Source organism: Sus scrofa, chromosome 11 (assembly GCF_054392235.1).
Source record: "Sus scrofa isolate SSC_HxYL_T2T_F1_AM1 chromosome 11, Sscrofa_HxYL_maternal_Yorkshire_Landrace_v2.0, whole genome shotgun sequence".
Lineage (NCBI taxonomy): Eukaryota > Metazoa > Chordata > Mammalia > Artiodactyla > Suidae > Sus > Sus scrofa.
The window spans coordinates 1015211-1034960 of NC_139393.1; the positions used below are offsets into that span (position 1 = coordinate 1015211).

At 50.0% G+C, this 19750-nt stretch overlaps 1 protein-coding gene across 5 annotated transcripts in view; it reads left to right on the plus strand.

Moving 5' to 3' along the window:
• Nucleotides 1-19750, plus strand: part of PARP4 (poly(ADP-ribose) polymerase family member 4) — an 84238-nt gene that overhangs the window by 5846 nt on the left and 58642 nt on the right. For all 5 annotated transcript variants that reach the window (XR_014818887.1, XR_014818888.1, XM_021066005.2 and 2 more), the window contains exons 2-10: nt 915-1047; nt 2840-3041; nt 9365-9428; nt 10625-10700; nt 12623-12736; nt 14928-15077; nt 15834-15971; nt 16971-17144; nt 18795-18955. Coding sequence is in view for 3 of the 5 variants with exons in the window: in XM_021066005.2 (XP_020921664.2) it covers nt 916-1047; nt 2840-3041; nt 9365-9428; nt 10625-10700; nt 12623-12736; nt 14928-15077; nt 15834-15971; nt 16971-17144; nt 18795-18955 (1211 nt within the window). In the remaining 2 variants the exon portion in view is untranslated. The remainder of the gene's footprint in view (nt 1-914; nt 1048-2839; nt 3042-9364; nt 9429-10624; nt 10701-12622; nt 12737-14927; nt 15078-15833; nt 15972-16970; nt 17145-18794; nt 18956-19750) is intronic.

The window sequence follows — 19750 nt, forward strand, 5'->3', positions numbered from 1 at the left end:
GTGTATCTATGTATCTTTCCACCTAAACATAAAATGATTTTTAGGGAGTTTCTGTCGTGGTACAGTGGAAACAAATCCGACTAGGAACCATGAGGTTTCGGGTTTGATCCCTGGCCTCGATCGCTGGGTTGAGGATCCAGCGTTGCCCTGAGCTGCGGTGTAGGTCGCAGATGCAGCTCGGATCTGGGGTTGCTGTGGCTGTGGCATAGGCAGCAGCTGTAGCTCCAACTAGACCCCTAGCCTGGGAATCTCCATATGCCGTGGATGTGGCCCTAAAAAAAAAAAAAGTATTTTTGTTACTAATTGTTCAGTTTTTCTGCAGAGTCGCTTAATAGAAACCCACATAACTAAGGAATCTCTTTGAATTTATAGAATGATGTATAAAATTCATGTTTCACTATCATTTAATCTTAATTTTTAATTTAGAAATCAATGCTTCTGTATTCTTAAAACATGGCATTTGTAGCTGAAATCTGTCATGTTTTCACTAAGATGTATGTCCTGAGCCTGTACAAGAGGATTTTGGCGTGTTACCAAATTAGTCATCAAATTGGAAACAAGCATACATACTTGCAAGCTTGGATAATGTTCAGGACTTGAAATGATAACATGACTGCAGTGTCTGTTTTTAAAAATAATGCCCGACCGTCCCACAGTTGGCATGTAGAACAATTTTTTTTTTAATGGCCACACCCACAGCGTATGGAAGTCCCCCTCCAGGGATAGAGTAGGAGCCACAGCTGCGGAAAGCTGATCCTTTAACCCATTGTGCCAGCTGCTGCAGTCGGATTCTTAGCCCAGTGCACCAGAGCGGGAGCTCCTGCACATAGAGCAATGCTAAATTCATCGTCAATTGTATTCACTGAAAAAAAGAACCCTTAAAAACCATGACTTGGAATTTTTTTTTCCTGTAGGATGACCGTGGGCATCTTTGAAGATTGTACCTTCTGCTTGAAAGTCAAACACTTACCTCGTCAACAGAAGAGGAAGTTACAAACTGACATTAAGGAGAATGGTGGAAATTTCTCCTTTTTATTAAACGCTCAGGTATTTGCCAGTTGTATAAGAACTGTGTGATTGGCATGGCGGGATGCTGCAGAGAGTCGTGGTTAGAAGAGGCAGAGAACATTGGCAACAGGAGAAAGTCCTGGAAGGCAGGAGAAACGCAACTTTGCTAGCAGGTGCGGGGCGGGGGGGGGGGGGGGCTGGAGAACCACCAGGAGAGGAGGCCGAGGGCTCTAGGGGAACCCCTGCCTGCCCCGTGGTTCTGATAGCTCTGGGGCACAGCCGCAGACTTAACCAGACGGAATTTCAGACCAGCTACGTCGGTGCTGGGAAAAGTGACAGTGCACAGCATCTGCGGAAAGCCCTCTATCTCCCTCGCCCTCAGGCCCACCCCAGCGGGACACCTGCCCCAGCGGCTCCCGGGGGCAGAGGGAGGGCTCACTGTGTCCGGGGGTTTTTGGACTCTTAGTTTTGCTCATTTAAAGGCCCAAGGAAGCAGCCCTCCCTCTCTTGGAATGAAGGGTAGGTCTGATGGTTGGGAAGTAGAATTTCACAGCTGGATGAAACCCTGACCGAGGTTAAGGCTCATCTCTTTTTTAATCTGCTCATCATAAGGAGTAAAAATCGAAGTCTGAAGCTGGACCCCAAGCCTGCAGACACAGGCCCGGGCCTGGGGCTGCGCTCCCTCTGTGGGCGGGCGGCCCCTTCCCCGACCACCCCGCCGCCCTGGGCTTGGCCTGCCAGGAGCCGGCTTGGCCTGCAGCGGGCTGCGGGCTTCTCCGGCGTTTCCTATGAGCCTGTGAGCATCAGGAAGCGCCAGCTGACTCCAGTTTAGGCGGAACCTGTGTGTTCTTCCCGCACCGCGCGGCTTCCCGCCGCGGCCGGGCTCGCCGTCGCTGTGGCGGAACGAGGCCCTCGTCCGTTCGCGGTGCACCCTCGGGTAGAGCCCAACACCGAGGCCCTCGCGTCTAGAAACGCTCGGGAGCTGTGAGGGCAGCCTGTCGCCTGGACCTCGGCTTCCAGCGTCCACAATCGTTTGAAAGGTGCACACCCGCTGCGCCGACAAAGGAAGCCGCTCCATTCGTGACGGTGGGGAGTGACGTCCGGGGACCCGCGGAGAGGGAGGCCGCGAGCAGGACGCGCGCAAACGCGAGTCTGTGGCTGAACCCGAGCTGCCGGCTGGCGGGCGCTGCCTACGCAGAGAGCCGCTGCACCGCGGGGCAGCGGGGCAGCCGGGCAGCCGGGCCTCTAGGCCAGGGGCACGGGGGACAGCCATGGGGAATGACTTAACCTATGATCGCTGTTTTACTTTTCAGGTATTCTGCAGGGTGCAGACACTGTCCATATATTCACAAGTAACTTAATACAGTTATAAACTAGCACAGGGACATAAATAAATGATGAACCCTTGGAACCTCTCATTCCTCTCCTAGAGAAGTGATTACAGGTGCACATGGAGCCCAGCTCCGTTTACAGTAGGGGGAACTTGGAGAGAACCCCAGGCCAGTGGGGTGGTCCCGGAAGGGGCCACCCACCCACAGGGAGGGGCAGCCTGAGGTCCCAGGCGCAGGCCTGGGGTCCAACTTCAGACCTGCATTTTTACTCCTTATGATGAGGTGATTCGTTGGCTGATCAATTAAGGACATCCGTATCCATACTTTTGAAGAACCGCTGATTTCTCTTAACTTTCATGTGACACTAGAAGTTGCTCTTCGTAAGAATTTTAGAAATCTGAGAAAAGTTACTACAAACAGGGGTGAAAATGACAGGTACAGATAATTTATTTAAATTTTGTTTTTACCAATGCTTGATGCGGTGACTGTTTTTTTCTTAGTGCACACATGTGATCTTAGACAATGCTGATGTTCTGAGCCAGTATCAACTGAACTCTCTCCAGAAGCACCATATCCATATCACCAACCCAGAGTTTATATGGGAATCTATCAAGGAAGGGAAACTGGTGGACGTAAGAAATTATGACCCCTTAAAGTCAGTGAGCATCGCGCCACCTCCTTGTCAAAAGGCAAGCAGCTCCGGTAAGTATTTCTTTTCCTTCCTCCCTCCCTTCCTCCCTTTCATTCTTTCTCTCTTTTCTTTCTTTTAAAGTCACACCTGAAGCATATGGAAGGTCCCCAGGCCAGACATTGAATCGGGGCTGCAGCTGCCAGCCTACACCACAGCCACAGCCACACTGGATCTGAGCTGCATCTGTGACCTATGCTCCAACTGGCAACTCTGGATCCATAACCCACTGAGTGAAGCCAGGGTTCGAACCTCTATCTTTGTGGACACTATGTTGGGTTCTTAACCCACTGAGCCACAGTGGGAACTCCAGGTGTCTTTCACGTTAAGAACTTAATGTGCTAGAGGTGCCGTAGTGAATATTTTGGTTTGTGAACGTGTTAGAGATACAAGATTGCCCCCAAATACTATGAAAATAATTAGGCTTCTTATTATCTCAGAAAAGAGCGAGCAAACTAGTGAAATGTCAACAGAAAGCTACTTGAGCAAGAGAAATAGATTCTCAATATCCAGTCGGATTCAAAATGACCGCAGAAAACTGATAATCTCAGAAAGCGATGTGTAATTTTTAAAAATCTAAACAGCATTTTATCGCCTCCATAGGAAAGTTACCTTAGGTCAAATACAGCACATATTGCAATGCAATTTTACTTTTATTAAGCCACCGTTCAAGGCACAAATTTACACATTCTGTTTTTGTTTTCTTTTTTTTTTTGGCTACACCTGCATCGAATGGAAGTTCCCAGGCCAGGGACTGAATCCGAGCCGCAGCTGCAGAAATGCCAGATCCTTAACCCACTGTACCACAGTGGGAACTCCAAACTCACACATTCTGTGTACGCTGTACATTTCTAACGAAGGCACGCTGGTCTTCCACTGACATTTGTCATATCTGGGTGAAAGATAGTCCCTTTATAAGACTTTTTTTTTTTTTTGGTCATGCCCACGGCATGTGGAAGTTCCTGGGCCAGGGAATGAACCTGTGTGATAACAGTGACAACACCAGATCCTTAACCTGCCGGGCCACAAGGAAACTCATCGACAAGACTTTTTAACATGAATCCCTAGCATAAAACCTGTGTACTCACCTGGAAATGGTTTAATGAGAAACCTAGTCAGCGGGCTTCCATCACCGCTTTGGATGACTTCAAGGCACCCATTTTATTGCATGTTTTGTTTTTAATGCTTCAGGGGTAGGGAAACCTGATAAGTTTAAATCCAGATACATTACCTGAATCTCCCAGCTACCCCCAATAAATCATAGATGAAAGCTGATTTCATCTGGTCCCAAGTAGCTATTACTAGCAGTTTTTGTTTCCAAGCAAATGAGCAGAGTAAGATCACCCACATTTTCTCTACTGGAACGCACACCAGCTAAGCTTCACCTGCACTTCGGGGCTCAAGTGTTCCTGCCTGTCTGAGCTGTGGGGAGATGCCGTCCTGTGGGCTCGGCCGTGTGAAAGAAGCCAGAGAAGCAGCTGTTCGTCATGCGCGAAGGGACCCCAGCATCCTGCATCTCACGCCGGTCACAAGTGACATCCTGCAGTAAGTGGCTGGCCTCTGAAAAACCCTCAGAGGCGGACGAGTCGTGGAGAGACTCTGCTCCCGTGTTGTCGGAGAAACACCCACCTCCCACGCTCAAGAGGAAGTTTGCCACCATTGCATGGGGCTCCTCACAGAGTGGACCCCAAGGGCGGCTTGCAGACACCATCCCTGTGTTTCTCGGGGTCATCGGGGTGATGTTTAAGTCCTTAGACGCGTTGCTCACAGAAGGACCATGGTCACCGTCACTCCGTGCGTGAAGGCTCGTTCACCCTCTAGTTTCCCATTGAACCCAGAGGAAAATTAGTCATTTTCACCAGGTTGTTTGGCCGTAATATTAACTGCAAATGTAAATGCAAAAAGACATGTAGTTTCTTCCAGGTCCTGAAATTATCCTACTGCCAGATCCTTCAGGAAAGCAGACATCCAGCAAAGGGCAATTGAAATTCAGTCCCTGTGATGCCCCCACCAGCCTAACGCGCTCACGGTGAAGCCACGTTCTCCCGGCGAGTCTCACACACCTGCATCGAGAGAGCGCGCGTGTCCTTGAGATTCTTTGCAAGCACTTCGAGCATGACCTCCACCCCCGACAACTGAGACACCACGTCCCCAGCGCAAAAAAGGCCGTGGTGTCCGGCCTCATGTTACCCTCGTCACCTCCAGTGTGATCTTCTGCGGGGCACGTAGTTGGACCCAGAGAAGGGACGAGGATTGGGCCGAGCTGGATTCGGCAGCAGCGGCACACGTGGAGCCTGACGGTGGCAGAGGCGTGTGGACGCTGCCAGCACCCCAGGTCCAGGGCACGTGAAGCACTGAACCTGCAGTCTTGGCGTTGGGGGAAACGGTGTGGTTTTCTCCACTTGATCTCGTCGCCACATATCATGATTTTCACTCCAGCTTTTGCTGCAGATTTTACCTGAGATGCGTGCCAGAACTTAGATAAATTATGGTTTCTGAAGATACACCAGTTCTTACACTGGAGCCATTTCAGTTGGTTTTTTGTTTTGTTTTGTTTCGCTTTTAATTTTTTTATTTTTTTTGTCTTTTTGCCTTTTTCTGGGGCTGCTCCCAAGGCATATGGAGGTTCCCAGGCTAGCGGTTGAATCAGAGCTGTAGCCACCAGCCTATACCACAGCTATAGCCACACAGCATCCGAGCTGCGTCTGCCTATACCACAGCTCACGGCAACGCTGGATCCTTAACCCACTGAGCAAGGCCACGGATTGAACCCGCAACCTCATGGTTCCTAGTCAGATTCGTTAACCACTGTGCCACGATGGGAACTCCAGCCATTTCAGTTTTATTGGAGCCAGCAAGTCCAGTTCCAAGGGCTGCCCGATCCCAAGCCACCTGGAGTGGAGCCCACCTTACCTGAGCCACTTTGCTCTGCTGTGGACTGTATTTCTTCACAGCCTTTCCAAGATCCCTCCCAAAAAATGCCTTTTTTGCTGTCAGCGTATGTTCACAAACATAGTTATCGATAGCATTTCCAAGGTTCCTTCATGCAGCAGGCCAGCTGAGCAGTCTGCATCACCCACAGATCCTTCCGTCTCTGCCCTATGGCACAAAGCCAAAAGTCACAAACCAGGAAAAATAAGAGACAGGCCGCCACGCCTTCTGTCTGGGTCCTTGGAATATTCAACAAAGCGGACAGGTTAAGAGGTGAGGCCGTGCCGTCTGCTGGGTCCCCAGGGTGGCCTCCACCTGGAGCTCTCTGTGTTGCCACTCTCCACCCCGGCAGCTGGGTGCTGGGTCACAGAGTTCACCTGGAGGTAACAGCCCAAAGCGTCTTCTCTTTTTTGGCAGAATTTTACAAGAGGCATGTGGTTACCTTGCGCAGAAATACCCAAGGTGCCTGGGCCCTGGACTATGGGGACAGCCTGGGGACATGTCTGCACACACACCAGCCTCCCAGGGGCCAAGGAGGGAAGGCAGGCCTGGGTCGTCTCACCAGTAGAAACAAATCTCCCGGAGTTCCCGTCGTGGCGCAGTGGTTAACGAATCCGACTAGGAACCATGAGGTTGCGGGTTCAGTCCCTGCCCTTGCTCAGTGGGTTAACGATCCGGTGTTGCCGTGAGCTGTGGTGTAGGTTGCAGACACGGCTTGGATCCCGCGTTGCTGTGGCTCTGGCGTAGGCCGGTGGCTACAGCTCTGATTCAACCCCTAGCCTGGGAACCTCCATATGCCGCGGTAGGGGCCCAAGAAATAGCAACAATAACAACAACAACAACAAAAAAGACAAAAGACAAAAAAAAAAAAAAAAAAAAGAAATTTCCCTATAAACCCAAATTGCAGTTTGGAATCTGGTCAAAGCCAAAGTCGTTGGACACAGAGAAACGCACCCCTCATCAGTCATATCAGAAGTCAAGCAGTTCTTGGAGTTCCCACAGTGGCGCTGTCGGCTAAGAATCGGACTGCATTCGATCCCTGGCCTTGCTCAGTGGGTTAAGGATCCAGTGTTGCTGTGAGCTGTGCTGTAGGTCGCAGACGTGGCTCGGATCCCACGTTGCTGTGTCTCTGGTGTAGGCTGGCGGCTACAGCTCTGATTGGACCCCTAGCCTGGGAATCTCCATATGCTGTGGGAATGGCCCAAGAAATGGCAAAAAGACCAAAAAAAAAAAAAAAAAAGAATCGGACTGCAGAGCTCGGGTCACTGCAGAGGTGCGGGTTCCATCCCCGCCCTGTGTAGTGGGTTGAAGGACCCAGCGTTGCCACAGCTACAGCAGGGTCACTGCCGTGGCTCAGATACATTCCCTGATCCAGGAACCTCCATGTGCCTCTTGGCCATAACTTAAAAACAAACAAAAAATGGTTCATGTAAATCAAATCACAATGTGATATTGCTTCAAACAAGTCACAGTGGCCATCGTAAAAAACTCAGCAAATAGGAGTTCCCGCTGTGGCGCGGTGGAAATGAATCTGACTAGGAGCCATGAGGCTGTGGGTTCGATCCCTGGTCTCACTCAGTGGGTTAAGGATCCAGTGTTGCCGTGAGCTGTAGTGTAGGTTGAAGACGCAGCTCCGATCTGGTGTTGCTGTGGCTCTGCATAGACTGGCGGCCACAGCTCCAGTTGGACCCCTATCCTGGGAACTTCCATATGCCGCAAGTACAGGCCTAAAAGAAAAAAAAAAGAAGTATAAAAAAAAAAGTCAACAAACAAATGTTGGAGAAGATAAACTGTTGGTGGGAGTGCGAATTGGTGCCATCACTATAGAGAACAGTACGGAGGTCCCTCAGGAAATTAAAAATAGAGCTACCGTATGATCCAGCAATCCCACTTCTGGGTACATACCTGGAAATACATACCTGGAAAAGTCAAAACCTCTAATTCAGAAACATACATGCACCCCAATGTTCATAAAATATGAAAGCAACCTAACCTAAGTGTCTATTGACAGATGAATGGATAAAGATGTGGTGTATTTATATGCAATAGAATACAACTCAGCCATAAGAAAGAATGAAATTCAGCCATTTGCAACAACATGTTTGGATCTGGAGAGTATTATGCCCAGTGAAATAATTCAGATAGAGAAAGACAAATACTGTATGACATCGCTTAAATAAGGAATCTAAAAAAAATTAAATGAGTTTCCACTGTGGTGCCAATGGGATTGGCAGCATCTCTGGAGCCCTGGGATCCAGGTTCGATCCCAGACTGGCTCAACGGGTTAAGGATCTGGCATTGACAGAGCTGCAGCATAGGTCACAGATGCAGCTCCAATTCGACCTCTAAAAAAAAAAAAAAAAGATACATTGTACAGCACAGGGAAATATAATCATTATTTTTAATAACTGTAAATGGAGTATAATGTATAAAAATGTTGAATCCCTATGTTGTACACCTGAAACGAATGTAATATTTTAAATCAACGATACTTCAATTTTAACATTCAAACTGTTCTGTTTGTTTAATTGAAGGATCGTTGATTTACAATGTTAAGTTAGTTTCAGGTGTGCAACAAAGTTATTCCATTTTTTAGATATATATTCTTCAGATTCTTTTCTATTATAGGTTATTGCAAGATATTGAATACAGCTCCCTGTCCTATGCAGTAGGGCCTTGTACTCAGTTCTGATAAATATTAATTCATAATAATATAATAAGCACATGTATGTGTTAGATGCCGCATTTAGCAATAGAAATAGAGCTTTAGCAATAGAAATGTTTTGGTATGGTGCAGCCTCTTTAGACAAATGATTACCCAGAAGGGCTGGTGTGTCAGACGTTCTAGCTGTTGGCAGCTAAAACAAAATAAGCCCATAGTCAACCCCTTTTATGTTGAAAATATCTGTCAACATCCAGAATAATCCAGTCAGATGCAGAAGTACAGCAAACACACTGATGGCCTTTGAAATCCTGAGAGCGTAATTAGAACTGGAAAGAAATCCTTGCATTAAAAGTTGTTCCTGGGAGTTCCCATTTTGGCTCAGCTGGAACAAACCCAGCTAGTATCTGTGAGGACACGGGTTTGATCCCTGGCCTTGCTCAGTAGCTCACAGTGTTGCCGTGAGCTGTAGTGTAGGTCACATATGGGGCTTGGATCCGGTGTTGCTGTGGCTGTGGTGCAGGCCGGCTGCTGTAGCTCCGATTAGACCCCTAGCCTGGGAATCTCCATATGCTGCTGGTGCGGCCCTAGAAAAGGCTGATAAGTAGAGATAATTTAAGGACACCTTAAGAAACAGACTAGCATGGGAAATATGACCATATTTAAGAATCTTAACAATTCCAACATTTACATTTACCTACTTTTAATAAATGTTTAAACGTGTTTTGTTCGTTTTGATTCTAGAAGTGAAAACCGATGATCCATCCCTGGACAGTCCCCCGGAGAAGGACGACGTGGCCCTCACCGAGTAATCCACTTCCGGTCCCTCACACTCCAGGCGTTTGCAAAATGTTTTATAAACCTCAAGCCCAGTATCAAAATGCTATTAGCGCATCAGTATTTTTGAAGTGTTTCGATTGGTCTTGCTTATCTAGTCTTTATTAAGCTTTTAATCTATTAAAACCTACTTCAACTGCTATAGTGATGATACTTTTTATCTTGTCAGTATTATGAGATTAGGTGGGATTGTTGGCTTGATTTTAAGACAGAAAAACCACCGGCGATGAGATTCGGGCAGTCTGCTCACTCGGTTGCCTTACAGAACAGCCTTCAGAGTAAAGCCAGTTCGTTGCTGTCTACTCAGTATTTTTTTTAAATAGAAATAACACAGCCTCCCCAAGTGAAGGATGAGTCTACAGTTCTTTTCAGCTTCTAAAGCATCCACACCCCAACTGCTGTATTAATTAGACGAAACATTTGGTCTTCCTTTACCTGTTAATCTTTGTGTTAAAAGAGAGAACACATACCAAAATTAAAATTGTGGCACAATGGAAACAATCCAGCTAGGAGCCATGAGGATATAGGTTTGATCCCTGGCCTGCTCAGTGGGTTAAGCATCCGGCGTTGCGTGAGCTGAGGTGTAGGTTGTAGACGGGGCTTGGATCCCGTGTGGCTGTGGCTCTGGCGCAGGCCTTTGGCTACAGCTCCGATTCGACCCCTAACCTGGGAACTTCCAAATGCCATGAGTATGGCCCTAAAAAGAAAAAAAGAAAAAAACAGAGTACATATTATGAGAACTCTGACAGCTTTAAATCATTAATGAATTAATTACTTTATTTTAAAGGCAAGTTGACCATCCTCCAGAGAGGCGTGGGCCTATCTGGACTGACCAGCCTCTGAGGGCCAGAGCCCAGAGAGACTCGGGCCTCCGGGTGTGCCAGGCTGTGCTTCAGCACGCTGGCCCGTTTCTCTTGCTTGTGCCCGAAGCCACCCTGACCCGCCGTGCAGACACGCACAGAACTGGATCAGAGCTCTGAATGATGCAAAGGGGGAATCCAGCTCATTCCACAAGACCTGTTAACCGTTTTTAAAACCTCTAAGGTGGCATTAGGGACATAGGACATATTTCGTATAGAACTAGGAGATCTACGAGAAAATTTTATGAAAATTCGATTTAGTCTAAAAGTCCATTTTAATATTCAAATTTTATTCTACAAATTTCAGGTTTTCTACGGAGAATGCTGAAATTCCTCATTTTCCTCAAGATTTCGAAGTAGCAAAATATAACACCTTGGAAAAAGTAAGAGTGATTTCTATTTGGGGGGAAAAAAGGAGAGTCTTGGGATTATATTTCCTGTTTGATAATTTTCTTGTTGTTTTGAAAAATGGTGCATATTCTGAATAAATATTCCTTAATATATGAGTTGATTTTTAGTAAAGAACATTTTTATGTTTAAAATTTGTTTAATTTTTTAATATTTTTGTTATAAAAGAAATGCAGGCTTATGATAAAAATTTAAACATAGGAAATCTTAATATGACCTTAAAAATAAAGGTACTCCTCTACGGTATTAACAGTTTCTTGTATTGTATTTCTTATATCTTTTTTTTTTAAATACTTTTCTTTTTTGGACCACACCTACAGCACATGGAAGTTCCCAGGCTAGGGATCGAATCAGAGGTGCAGCTGTCAGCGGACACCCACAGCCACAGTAACGCGGGATCCAAACCACATCTGGAGGTTGCAGCAATGCCGGATCCTTTGCCCACTTGTCAAGGCCAGGGATCGAACCCGTGTCGGAATGGATACTGATTGGGTTCATTTCCTCTGAGCCACGATGTGAACTCTGGTTTTTTGTATTTTAAAAGAGTGGATTCAACACACAGTATTTACGCTACAGTGAATTTCCACTATTCTTCATTAAAAAGAAAAACAAAGCCCTTTTTCTCCAGTATCATACAAATGCAAAATAACATCAACACTCAAAACCTGCTCCATTTGGGAGTTCCCATACTTCCCAGCATCTCTGCAGCACCAGGACACAGGTTCAGTCCTGGTCCCAGAACAGTGGGTTAAATGATCCAGGGTTGCAACTTTGGCTCAGATCTGATCCCTGGCCAGAAAACTCAGTAAATCCATTTACCACAGGGAGGCCAAAAAAAAAAAGAATTGTGCTGCATTTGGAGTTCCCTTGTGGTGCAGCAGGTTAAGGATCTGGTGTTGTCACTGCTGTGATGTGGGTGCCATCCCTGGCCTGGGAACTTCCATATGGCCCAGACATGGCCAAAAAAAAAAAAAAATTTTTAAAAGAGATGCTCGGAGTTCCCGTCGTGGCGCAGTGGTTAACGAATCCGACTAGGAACCATGAGGTTGCGGGTTCGGTCCCTGCCCTTGCTCAGTGGGTTAACGATCTGGCGTTGCCGTGAGCTGTGGTGTAGGTTGCAGACGCAGCTCGGGTCCCGCGATGCTGTGGCTCTGGCGTAGGCCGGTGGCTACAGCTCTGATTCGACCCCTAGCCTGGGAACCTCCATGTGCCGTGGGAGCGGCCCAAGAAATAGCAATAGCAACAACAACAACAACAACAAAAAAGACAAAAGACAAAAGACAAAAAAAAAAAAGAGATGCTCCATTTGTACTTTTTAGATATTTTAATAAAATGTAACTTGAAAATAACATTTCCTCCATGATCAAGAAAATATGAAAAGTGGTACAGTTTAAACATATGCAGATATATCTATAGCAAGAATCCTGCAAGGAAATGTAACAAAATGTTAAAAGTGGTTATGTATCCGTAGTATGATTTCAGGTGATTTTTATTTTTCTATTTACTTTCCATATTTTCTAAATTATATCTGCAAATAAACATGTATCAGTTTTTTTGATTGATCGATTTTGCTTTTTAGGGCCACACCCTTGGTGTATGGAGATTCTCAGGCTCGGGGGCCAATCAGAGCTACAGCCACCGGCCTACACTGCAGCCCCAGCAACTCGGGATCCGAGCTGCATCTGTGACCTACACCACAGCTCATGGCAATGCCAGATCCTTAACCCACTGAGCGAGGCCAGGGATGGAACCCACAACCTCATCATTCCTAGTCGGATTCGTTTCTGCTGTGTCACGACGGGAACTCCTGTATCAATTTTGTAGTCAACATTTTTAAGTGGCACGTGTGGTTATTTAATGAGCTCAGATGTGACAGGACCGACCACCTGTTTTCCAGGTGGGGCCGCAGGGAGGCTCGGAGACAGCGGTGGTGGAGCTGTGGTGCACGGGGCCGCCCGGGGGGCGCATCTTCCTGACATCTGCTCGCTTCCTCCTCGCCGACGGCACAGAGGTAGGGTCTCCCTGCAGCAGCGTGGGTTCCCGCGTGCTGGTCCGCTCTGCTCACGGCTCATGTCCTTACAGGGGCCAGCGGAGCCAGCCAGGCTGTGAGCTTTTTCTTTTAGCTGGTGAACAGTTTTGGGAAGTGGGAGATGTGTTCTTTGGGGCCGCGGAGGTGAGGAGTGGGCTGGGAGGAGTTCTCAGCAGAGGAGAACCTTCTGTGTCCTGAGTCCCTGACGGCAACTTTCCCGGCGTTTACACCTGTGCAAACCATCCCTTCACACACGTCCTCAAGCACCTGCTCTGTACCAAGCAGGCTCCTAGAGGCCGGGACCCAAAGCTGAAAGACTTTGTGCCCCACGACTGAACAGCTCCTGAAAGGGGGATGCAGTGTCGTCGGGCAGGAACAGCAAGGAGGGCAGTTCAGAGGCCATGACCTTGGCCTGCTCAGTGTCAAGGCCATGGTTCCTAAAACAATCAGGAGGCAAAAATCAGCACAGAGCCAATGCCTCAAGTTCACGTATCCTGCAGCCTCTGGCATGTGTCGTCCGTCCAGACTTTCAGGAGGAAACACCACCTCCTCAGCGGGTGTCCTCACAGCCGTCCACTCCGGCTCCTGACGCTGCTTGCTTTGCCCACTCGATGCGAGGCAGGAGCCCAGGCGTCTGCTAACGCCAGCCTGGCCTGGGTTCAAAACGCCATCAGGCAAGCGTGGGTCATGCGAGCCGCGGCCCTTAGAGCGCTGGGCTCCGCTGCCACGTGACCTCCAGTCCCGGCGCCGCTTGCTAACGAGGGGTCACTGCGGCCCAAGCAGTTTGGCCTCCTGTGACAGCTGACATCACACCTTTACCCGGGGCCGTGGAAGCAGACAGCAAAGGTTAATCCAAGGTCAGATGTGTCCAAGAAAGAGAAAGGGTCTTATTACCCTTTTACCCCAAACACGTACACTGTATCTTGTAGCGCATTTAGTTGTGTGGGTAAAAGGGAGGTGAGGTCAAGTTGAAAACCCCGGTACCACGCGTTAGAGTGTCTCCTTCGCTGGAAAAGGAAACCTCCGTCTCAGCCCCACTCGTGCTTCTCGGTGAGTCTGCTCCGACCAGAGGACAGAGCTGGGCGGCTCAGGGGCTCCTCCAGCTGCCCCCTCTCCTTTAGTAACCCATGTGCATGGAACCCGAGCAAAATCAGGCAGAACCCCGGCTTCTTCAGGGGAGCGGCTTGGACGTAGCGGGTGCCCCGCAGCCACCAGCACAGACGGGTATCAGTGCTGCACGCGGGTCTGGCCAAGCCGCCATGAGGACCTTTGGCCACTCTCGGTCCGGGGCAGGGTGTCCGGAGGCCTTTGTTTGTCCAGGGGCTCGTGGCCTGCCTTCAGCACCACCTGCCCCTGTGCCCCTGCCTTTCTCCTCACTGGCGGCTGTCCTTGTGTCTCCAGCAAGCCTCACACCTGCGGTATTTTCTCTCCTTCCCTTCCCCCAGTGTTTCTCATTTCCAGAAGGCTAGGAAGCCAGACTTCACACCTAGTTCAGATAGTATGTAAAGCAGGAGCGTGTGGGAGTTCAGAGGGTGTGTAAAGCAGGAGCGTGTGGGAGTTCAGAGGGTGTGTAAAGCAGGAGCGTGTGGGAGTTCAGAGGGTGTGTAAAGCAGGAGCGTGTGGGTTCTGACTGGATTTCCAGAGACTCTCGTACATCCAATGTGTCTTGTCTTTTCTTGTTGTCGTTGCTGTTTTCTAGGGCCACACCCACGGCATATGGAAGTTCCCAGACGCGGGGTCTAGTCGGAGCTGTAGCTGCTGGCCTGCACCACAGCCACAGCAACGCCAGATCCGAGCCGAGTCTGCGACCTACACCACAGCCACAGCAATGCCGGATCCTTAACCCACTGAGCGAGGCCAGGGATGGAACCTGCGTCCTCATGGTTCCCAGTCGTATTCGTTTCCACTGCGCCACGACGGGAACTCCCAATGTATCTTTTCTACCTGCTGCGCCTGCTCAGGCTTTCCCCCAGCTTTCAGGTTTAGGCTATTTCGTGACAAATTAAAAGTGTAATTCTTTGAAAACGTGGGATTCTAGACGCCTTTATGGCAGGGAGCTGCTGCCTTATTTGTGTTCCTGCTCCCCGTGGTACATAGCAGGCGTTCAGTAAAGAGCATCTTAGTTAATAAGTTACCGCCTCCTCGAACCCTAACGCTTTGCTGCCTTTTGCAGACGAAGCGGCCATTCTCTGTTCAGAAAAGCTCTGAAGACGCGAGTCAGCGCTATGAGCGATACGTGGAAGAGCTGCAGGAACAAGGGTTTCTGCTCCGAGAACATTTTACACCCGAGGCAACCCAGTTAGCATCCGAAAAACTGCAAGCAGTAAGACCGACCTCTGCATGGTGTTGCGTTATTTACCCAATGCTTTTAATAGCAGCCATTGCTTCCTGACCCACAGGGAATGGGCGGGAGGTGAGAGCGGAGCTGAGAGAAGGAGAGGGGCGCCCACAGGGGCCTGGGAGCCCACTGGGGTCTGAGTTCTGGGATGGGCCCCCCCTCCCCAGCTTCCTTCTGTGTGGCCCAGCCTGGGGTCGTGGTCTTTTTTTTTTTTTTTTTTTTTTTTTGTCTTTTTGCTATTTCTTGGGCCACTCCCACGGCATATGGAGGTTCCCAGGCTAGGGGTCTAATTGGACGTCTAGCCGACAGCCACAGCAACTCCAGATCCGAGCCGCATCTGCAACCTACACCACAGCTCACAGCAACGCCGGATCCTTAACCCACTGAGCAAGACCAGGGAGCGAACCTGCAACCTCATGGTTCCTAGTCGGATTCGTTAACCACTGCGCCATGACGGGAACTCCTGGGGTCATGGTCTTTAACCCTTAGTGCCCCTGGCAGGCCTGAAGCTTAGTGTGTGAGGAAAAGGGCCAGAGGAAAAGCAACTCGGGAGTAAAAGAGAGAAGCGGAAGGGGACAGGTGTGCGGGGAGGCGGCGGGGCGGACGAGGGGCCAGGGCTCCACCGTCGCGCTCTCAGGGCCTCGAGGGCTGTTCCTTTGCACACCCCTGTTCACCTCGGCTCTAAATACACCCCCTCACGAACACTCTCTGTGCTGTTGCTCTGTTATCTTGTCGTGGCAGTTGCTCTTGGAGGAGGCAGTACCTTCGAGCGCGCTGAGCCAGGAGGTGAGCGGTTTGGTGGAGATGATTTGGGCAGAAGCTCTGGGCCGCCTGGAGCACACGCTGCTCAAACCTGTGAACAGGATGAGCCTCAACGACGTAAGTCGAGTGTCCTGGAAACTGGAAGTCCTGCCCGGAAGGGTCAGACGTGGGAGCCGGCGGCTGCGGGTTTGCGGGGGCCTGGGGCTCGGGGCTCTGGGTCTCCCGCCAGGGGCTCAGACCCTGGTCTGTCTCACGGTAACTTAGGGCCTCGGGGAAGGGCGGACACGCTCGCAGCCCCGGAAAGAGCTTCCTCCTTACGTACAAGTGAAGGAGCAGCTGAAGAAGCTGTTCCCGGTGGTACAGCTCGTACCGTGCACTGTCGTCAAGACAATATGGGCCATTTCCCCGGTGGGGTCACCTGATGCACTCCGGAGAGTAAAGGGGTTCCTGAGGTCAAGTCCGAAAAGTGCAGATTCTGGGGGGGGTCACTCCTGGTCTGACCCTGACCACCTTCTAAATTTATGTGAAAAGACCTGCCAGGATCCCTGTCTCTGCGACGCGGATGTAGGAACATCAGTGCCCAAGGCTCCCCTCTGCTTAAGGACCAGTGTGGGGCTGAGACGCCTCTTCAACAACGCCGGCTCTGTCCGCGTTGGTGTCCCGGGCAGCCAGGAGCTGTCGGGCACCTGACTAGGCCTTGTTGTAACTTATAACATATGTATGTATGTGTGTAACATATTGCTTATAGTTATAGCTTAGACCCTGTTAGGCCGGGGCCTTTCCTTTGCTGGATTATCAGGATGCATTTATTGTATTTTTTGTCTTTTGTTTTTTTAGGGCCGCACCCACGGCATATGGAGGTTCCCAGGCTCGGGGTCTAATCCGAGCCACGGCTGCCGGCCTGCACCACAGCCACAGGCACAGCCACGCAGGATCCGAGCCACGTCTGTGACCTACACCACAGCTGACAACAGCACCCGATCCTTCAGCCACTGAGCAAGGCCAGGAATCAAGCCCTCAGCCTCACGGCTCCTAGTCAGATCCCTTTCCGCTGCGCCAGGACACGCACTGCTCCCGATTTAGTTTTAATAATCGTATGTCGTCTTGTGTTTGAAGGTGAGCAAGGCGGAGGGGGTTCTCCTTCTAGTCAAGATGGCCGTGAAAAAGGGCGAGACAGCGGGACATCTGCACAAGATGATGAGCGAGTTCTACAGGTTAATTCCTCACAGAGGCGTCCCAGCCGAGCCCGTCACCCTGCGGCTGGTGGCTCAGAAAGAGGACCTGTGCCAGGTGAGCCCCGCAGTGCGGGATTCAGGGTGAACCCCGCCGGGGTCTCTTCACAGCCGGCGACTAAACAACACGGAAGCACAGTAAACTGCCGAGCGGTTTGGGGGTGACGTGGGTCCTTAGCGAGGTGATCTGGGCCAGGCGTGAGGGGCTGAAAGAGGGGCGGATGCAAGTGTGATGAGCGAGGCGTGCAGACCAGGAAAGGAGCTGGGACTCTCCTCGAAGAGCCAGAAAGCTGCCTCTGACCTGAGCCACGAGGAGCTCATCACCCCATGGACCCCGAAGTCCTGACAAGGGGCAGCCGCTGGGTCCGTTCACGTAGAGGCGGCGTTGCTGTCGGGGGCCCTGTTTCCTGCAGTGACAGCCGTTTGCCGTCTGCTGACAGCTGCAGTAGTTCATGGCATCCCCCTGGAATGACTCCTTTTGTGTCTTTTGAAGGAACCCCTTTTCCCTTTTTATTACTATTTTTTTAGTTGAAGTATAGTTGATTTATAATATCATGTCAGTTTCAGGTGGACAGCAAAGCGATGTATTTATTTATTAATTTTTTATTTATTGGTCTTTTTTGTCTTTCTAGGGCCGCACCTGAGACATATGGAGGTTCCCAGGCTAGGGGTCCAATTGGAGCTGCAGCTGCCGACCTACGCTACAGCCACACCAGATCCTTTAACCCGCTGAGGGAGGCCAGGGATAGAACCTGTTTCCTCCTGGATCGAAGTCAGCTTCATTACCCCTGAGCCACAGTGGGAACTCCCCAAGTCTTGATATTTTTCTTTATGATTTTGGGGATCTCTGTAAGTTAGGGAGCTTTGTCTGTGATACGAATTGCAAATATTTTTTCCAGTTTACTTGTTTTTTCTTCTTTGTGGGGAGTTTGGTGGTGGCAGTGGTGGTGGTTGACTTCCTGTTTTACTGCACAGAAATTTACTCTCATAGGGAGAAATGCAGTAATCTTTTGTTTTCTGGCGGGTGGATCTGAATGATCGTGAGAAAGCCCCTCCCCACGCTGTGGCCGCAGAGTGGCTGACTCTCCTCTTCGGCGTCTCTTTAGTCCCAAAGACGTTGAAGGCAGCAAACCCCCGTGAGAAACGTGACTCGGGTTGTCCAGGAGGAGTGATCCAAGGATTGTCCCCTTGCCCGAGGCCCCGTGACCTTGGAGCGCATTGGGTTCCCTCTCAGGGCGAGGCGTGTGTCTTAAGCATCTATTGCGTCTTTCCACCCTGACCCAGTGCACACAGGATGTGTTCATGAATATTTGTAAGGAGCCTGGACTCGGCGCCTGATGGTCAGAGGCCGTTCCTCTCCCAGCCTTGCAGTGGGAGTGTCTCAGAGCCCCACTTGGCTCAGTGTGCAGGGAGGGTGATTGACAGCTCAGCAGACGCGTGGCCTGGCGTGGGGTAGAGGAGTCCCGACCCAAGACCACTGGACGAACTGCAGTGTCTGTACCAACACACTCTGTCATTATCCTTGTATGCCGTGCCACCCCCAAGGCAGCTGTGTCACCCTGCACACAGCATGACAGTCCAAGTGGGTATCGATCAAAAGCTTTGGGCAAAAAAGTTTATTTATCCAACCTTTTTGCGGAAGAATCACGTGACATAAATATTTAGCTTTGTGGTAATTCTAATATGTATGAATTATCTCTACCCACAGCTAATAAGAGACATGGTTAGTGTCTGTGAAACTAATTTGTCCAAACCCAACCCACCGTCTCTTGCCAAATACCGAGCTTTGAGATGCAAAGTTGAGCTGGTTGAGCCCAACACTGAAGAATTTTCCAGAGTCAAGGAAGAGGTGCTGTGGAATGATCACAGGTAAGCACAAAGGAAATACGTGCGGATCTGCTCTCACGTAAAACGGTTTCAGATCCCGTTGGAGCCCATCTCCACATACCAGGGGTTTAATCCCCACTGTCAGGATAAGCGTGGCAGGATGACAGAATGCTCACTTCTGCATGTGTCATGGGGCTCGGAGCTCTGCTCTAGGCTTAAACACTGCCTGCTATTCCACTCTCTTCCAAGTTTACCTGATCTTGCTCTGAATTAATTTTGGGGGATGGAGCATATGGAGATCCCTGGCCAGGGATCAGATCCAAGCTGCAATGGCAGCAACGCCGGATCCTTTAACCCAGTGGGCCAGGCGGGGGTCCAGCCTGCATCCCGGAGCTGCAAAGACGCTGCCGACCCCGGACACCACAGCGCGAACTCCAGAATCAATTTTAAAAGTTTAGATGAGAGAGTATTAGAGTTTGTGCTCAAACGCAGTGTTTGAGTTCTGAAGAGTTCTGCACAGGAAAACCCACTCAAATGTAGATTTTAGAATGCAGCAGTACGTGTGTGGCCACGTCTGAACCGGTCACCCCTCGGCACAGCAAACACGCCAGGAGGCGTGGTGCCCCGATCAGTCACGCCGTCTCCTCCTGGACCGTCCGCATCCCGCCCTCAGCTGAGCCCTCAGCTGAGGTGCAGTCAACAGCCTGGGGCAGCAGCACTAGAGCAAAGGCAGATGCCACCGCTGTCGGACGGGCTCTCGAGGGTCAGGAGCTCCAGGTCGCTGTGGCCAGGAGTCTGGGCAGCTGCAAGGTTCAGACACTGGCTTCTGCTGGCCTG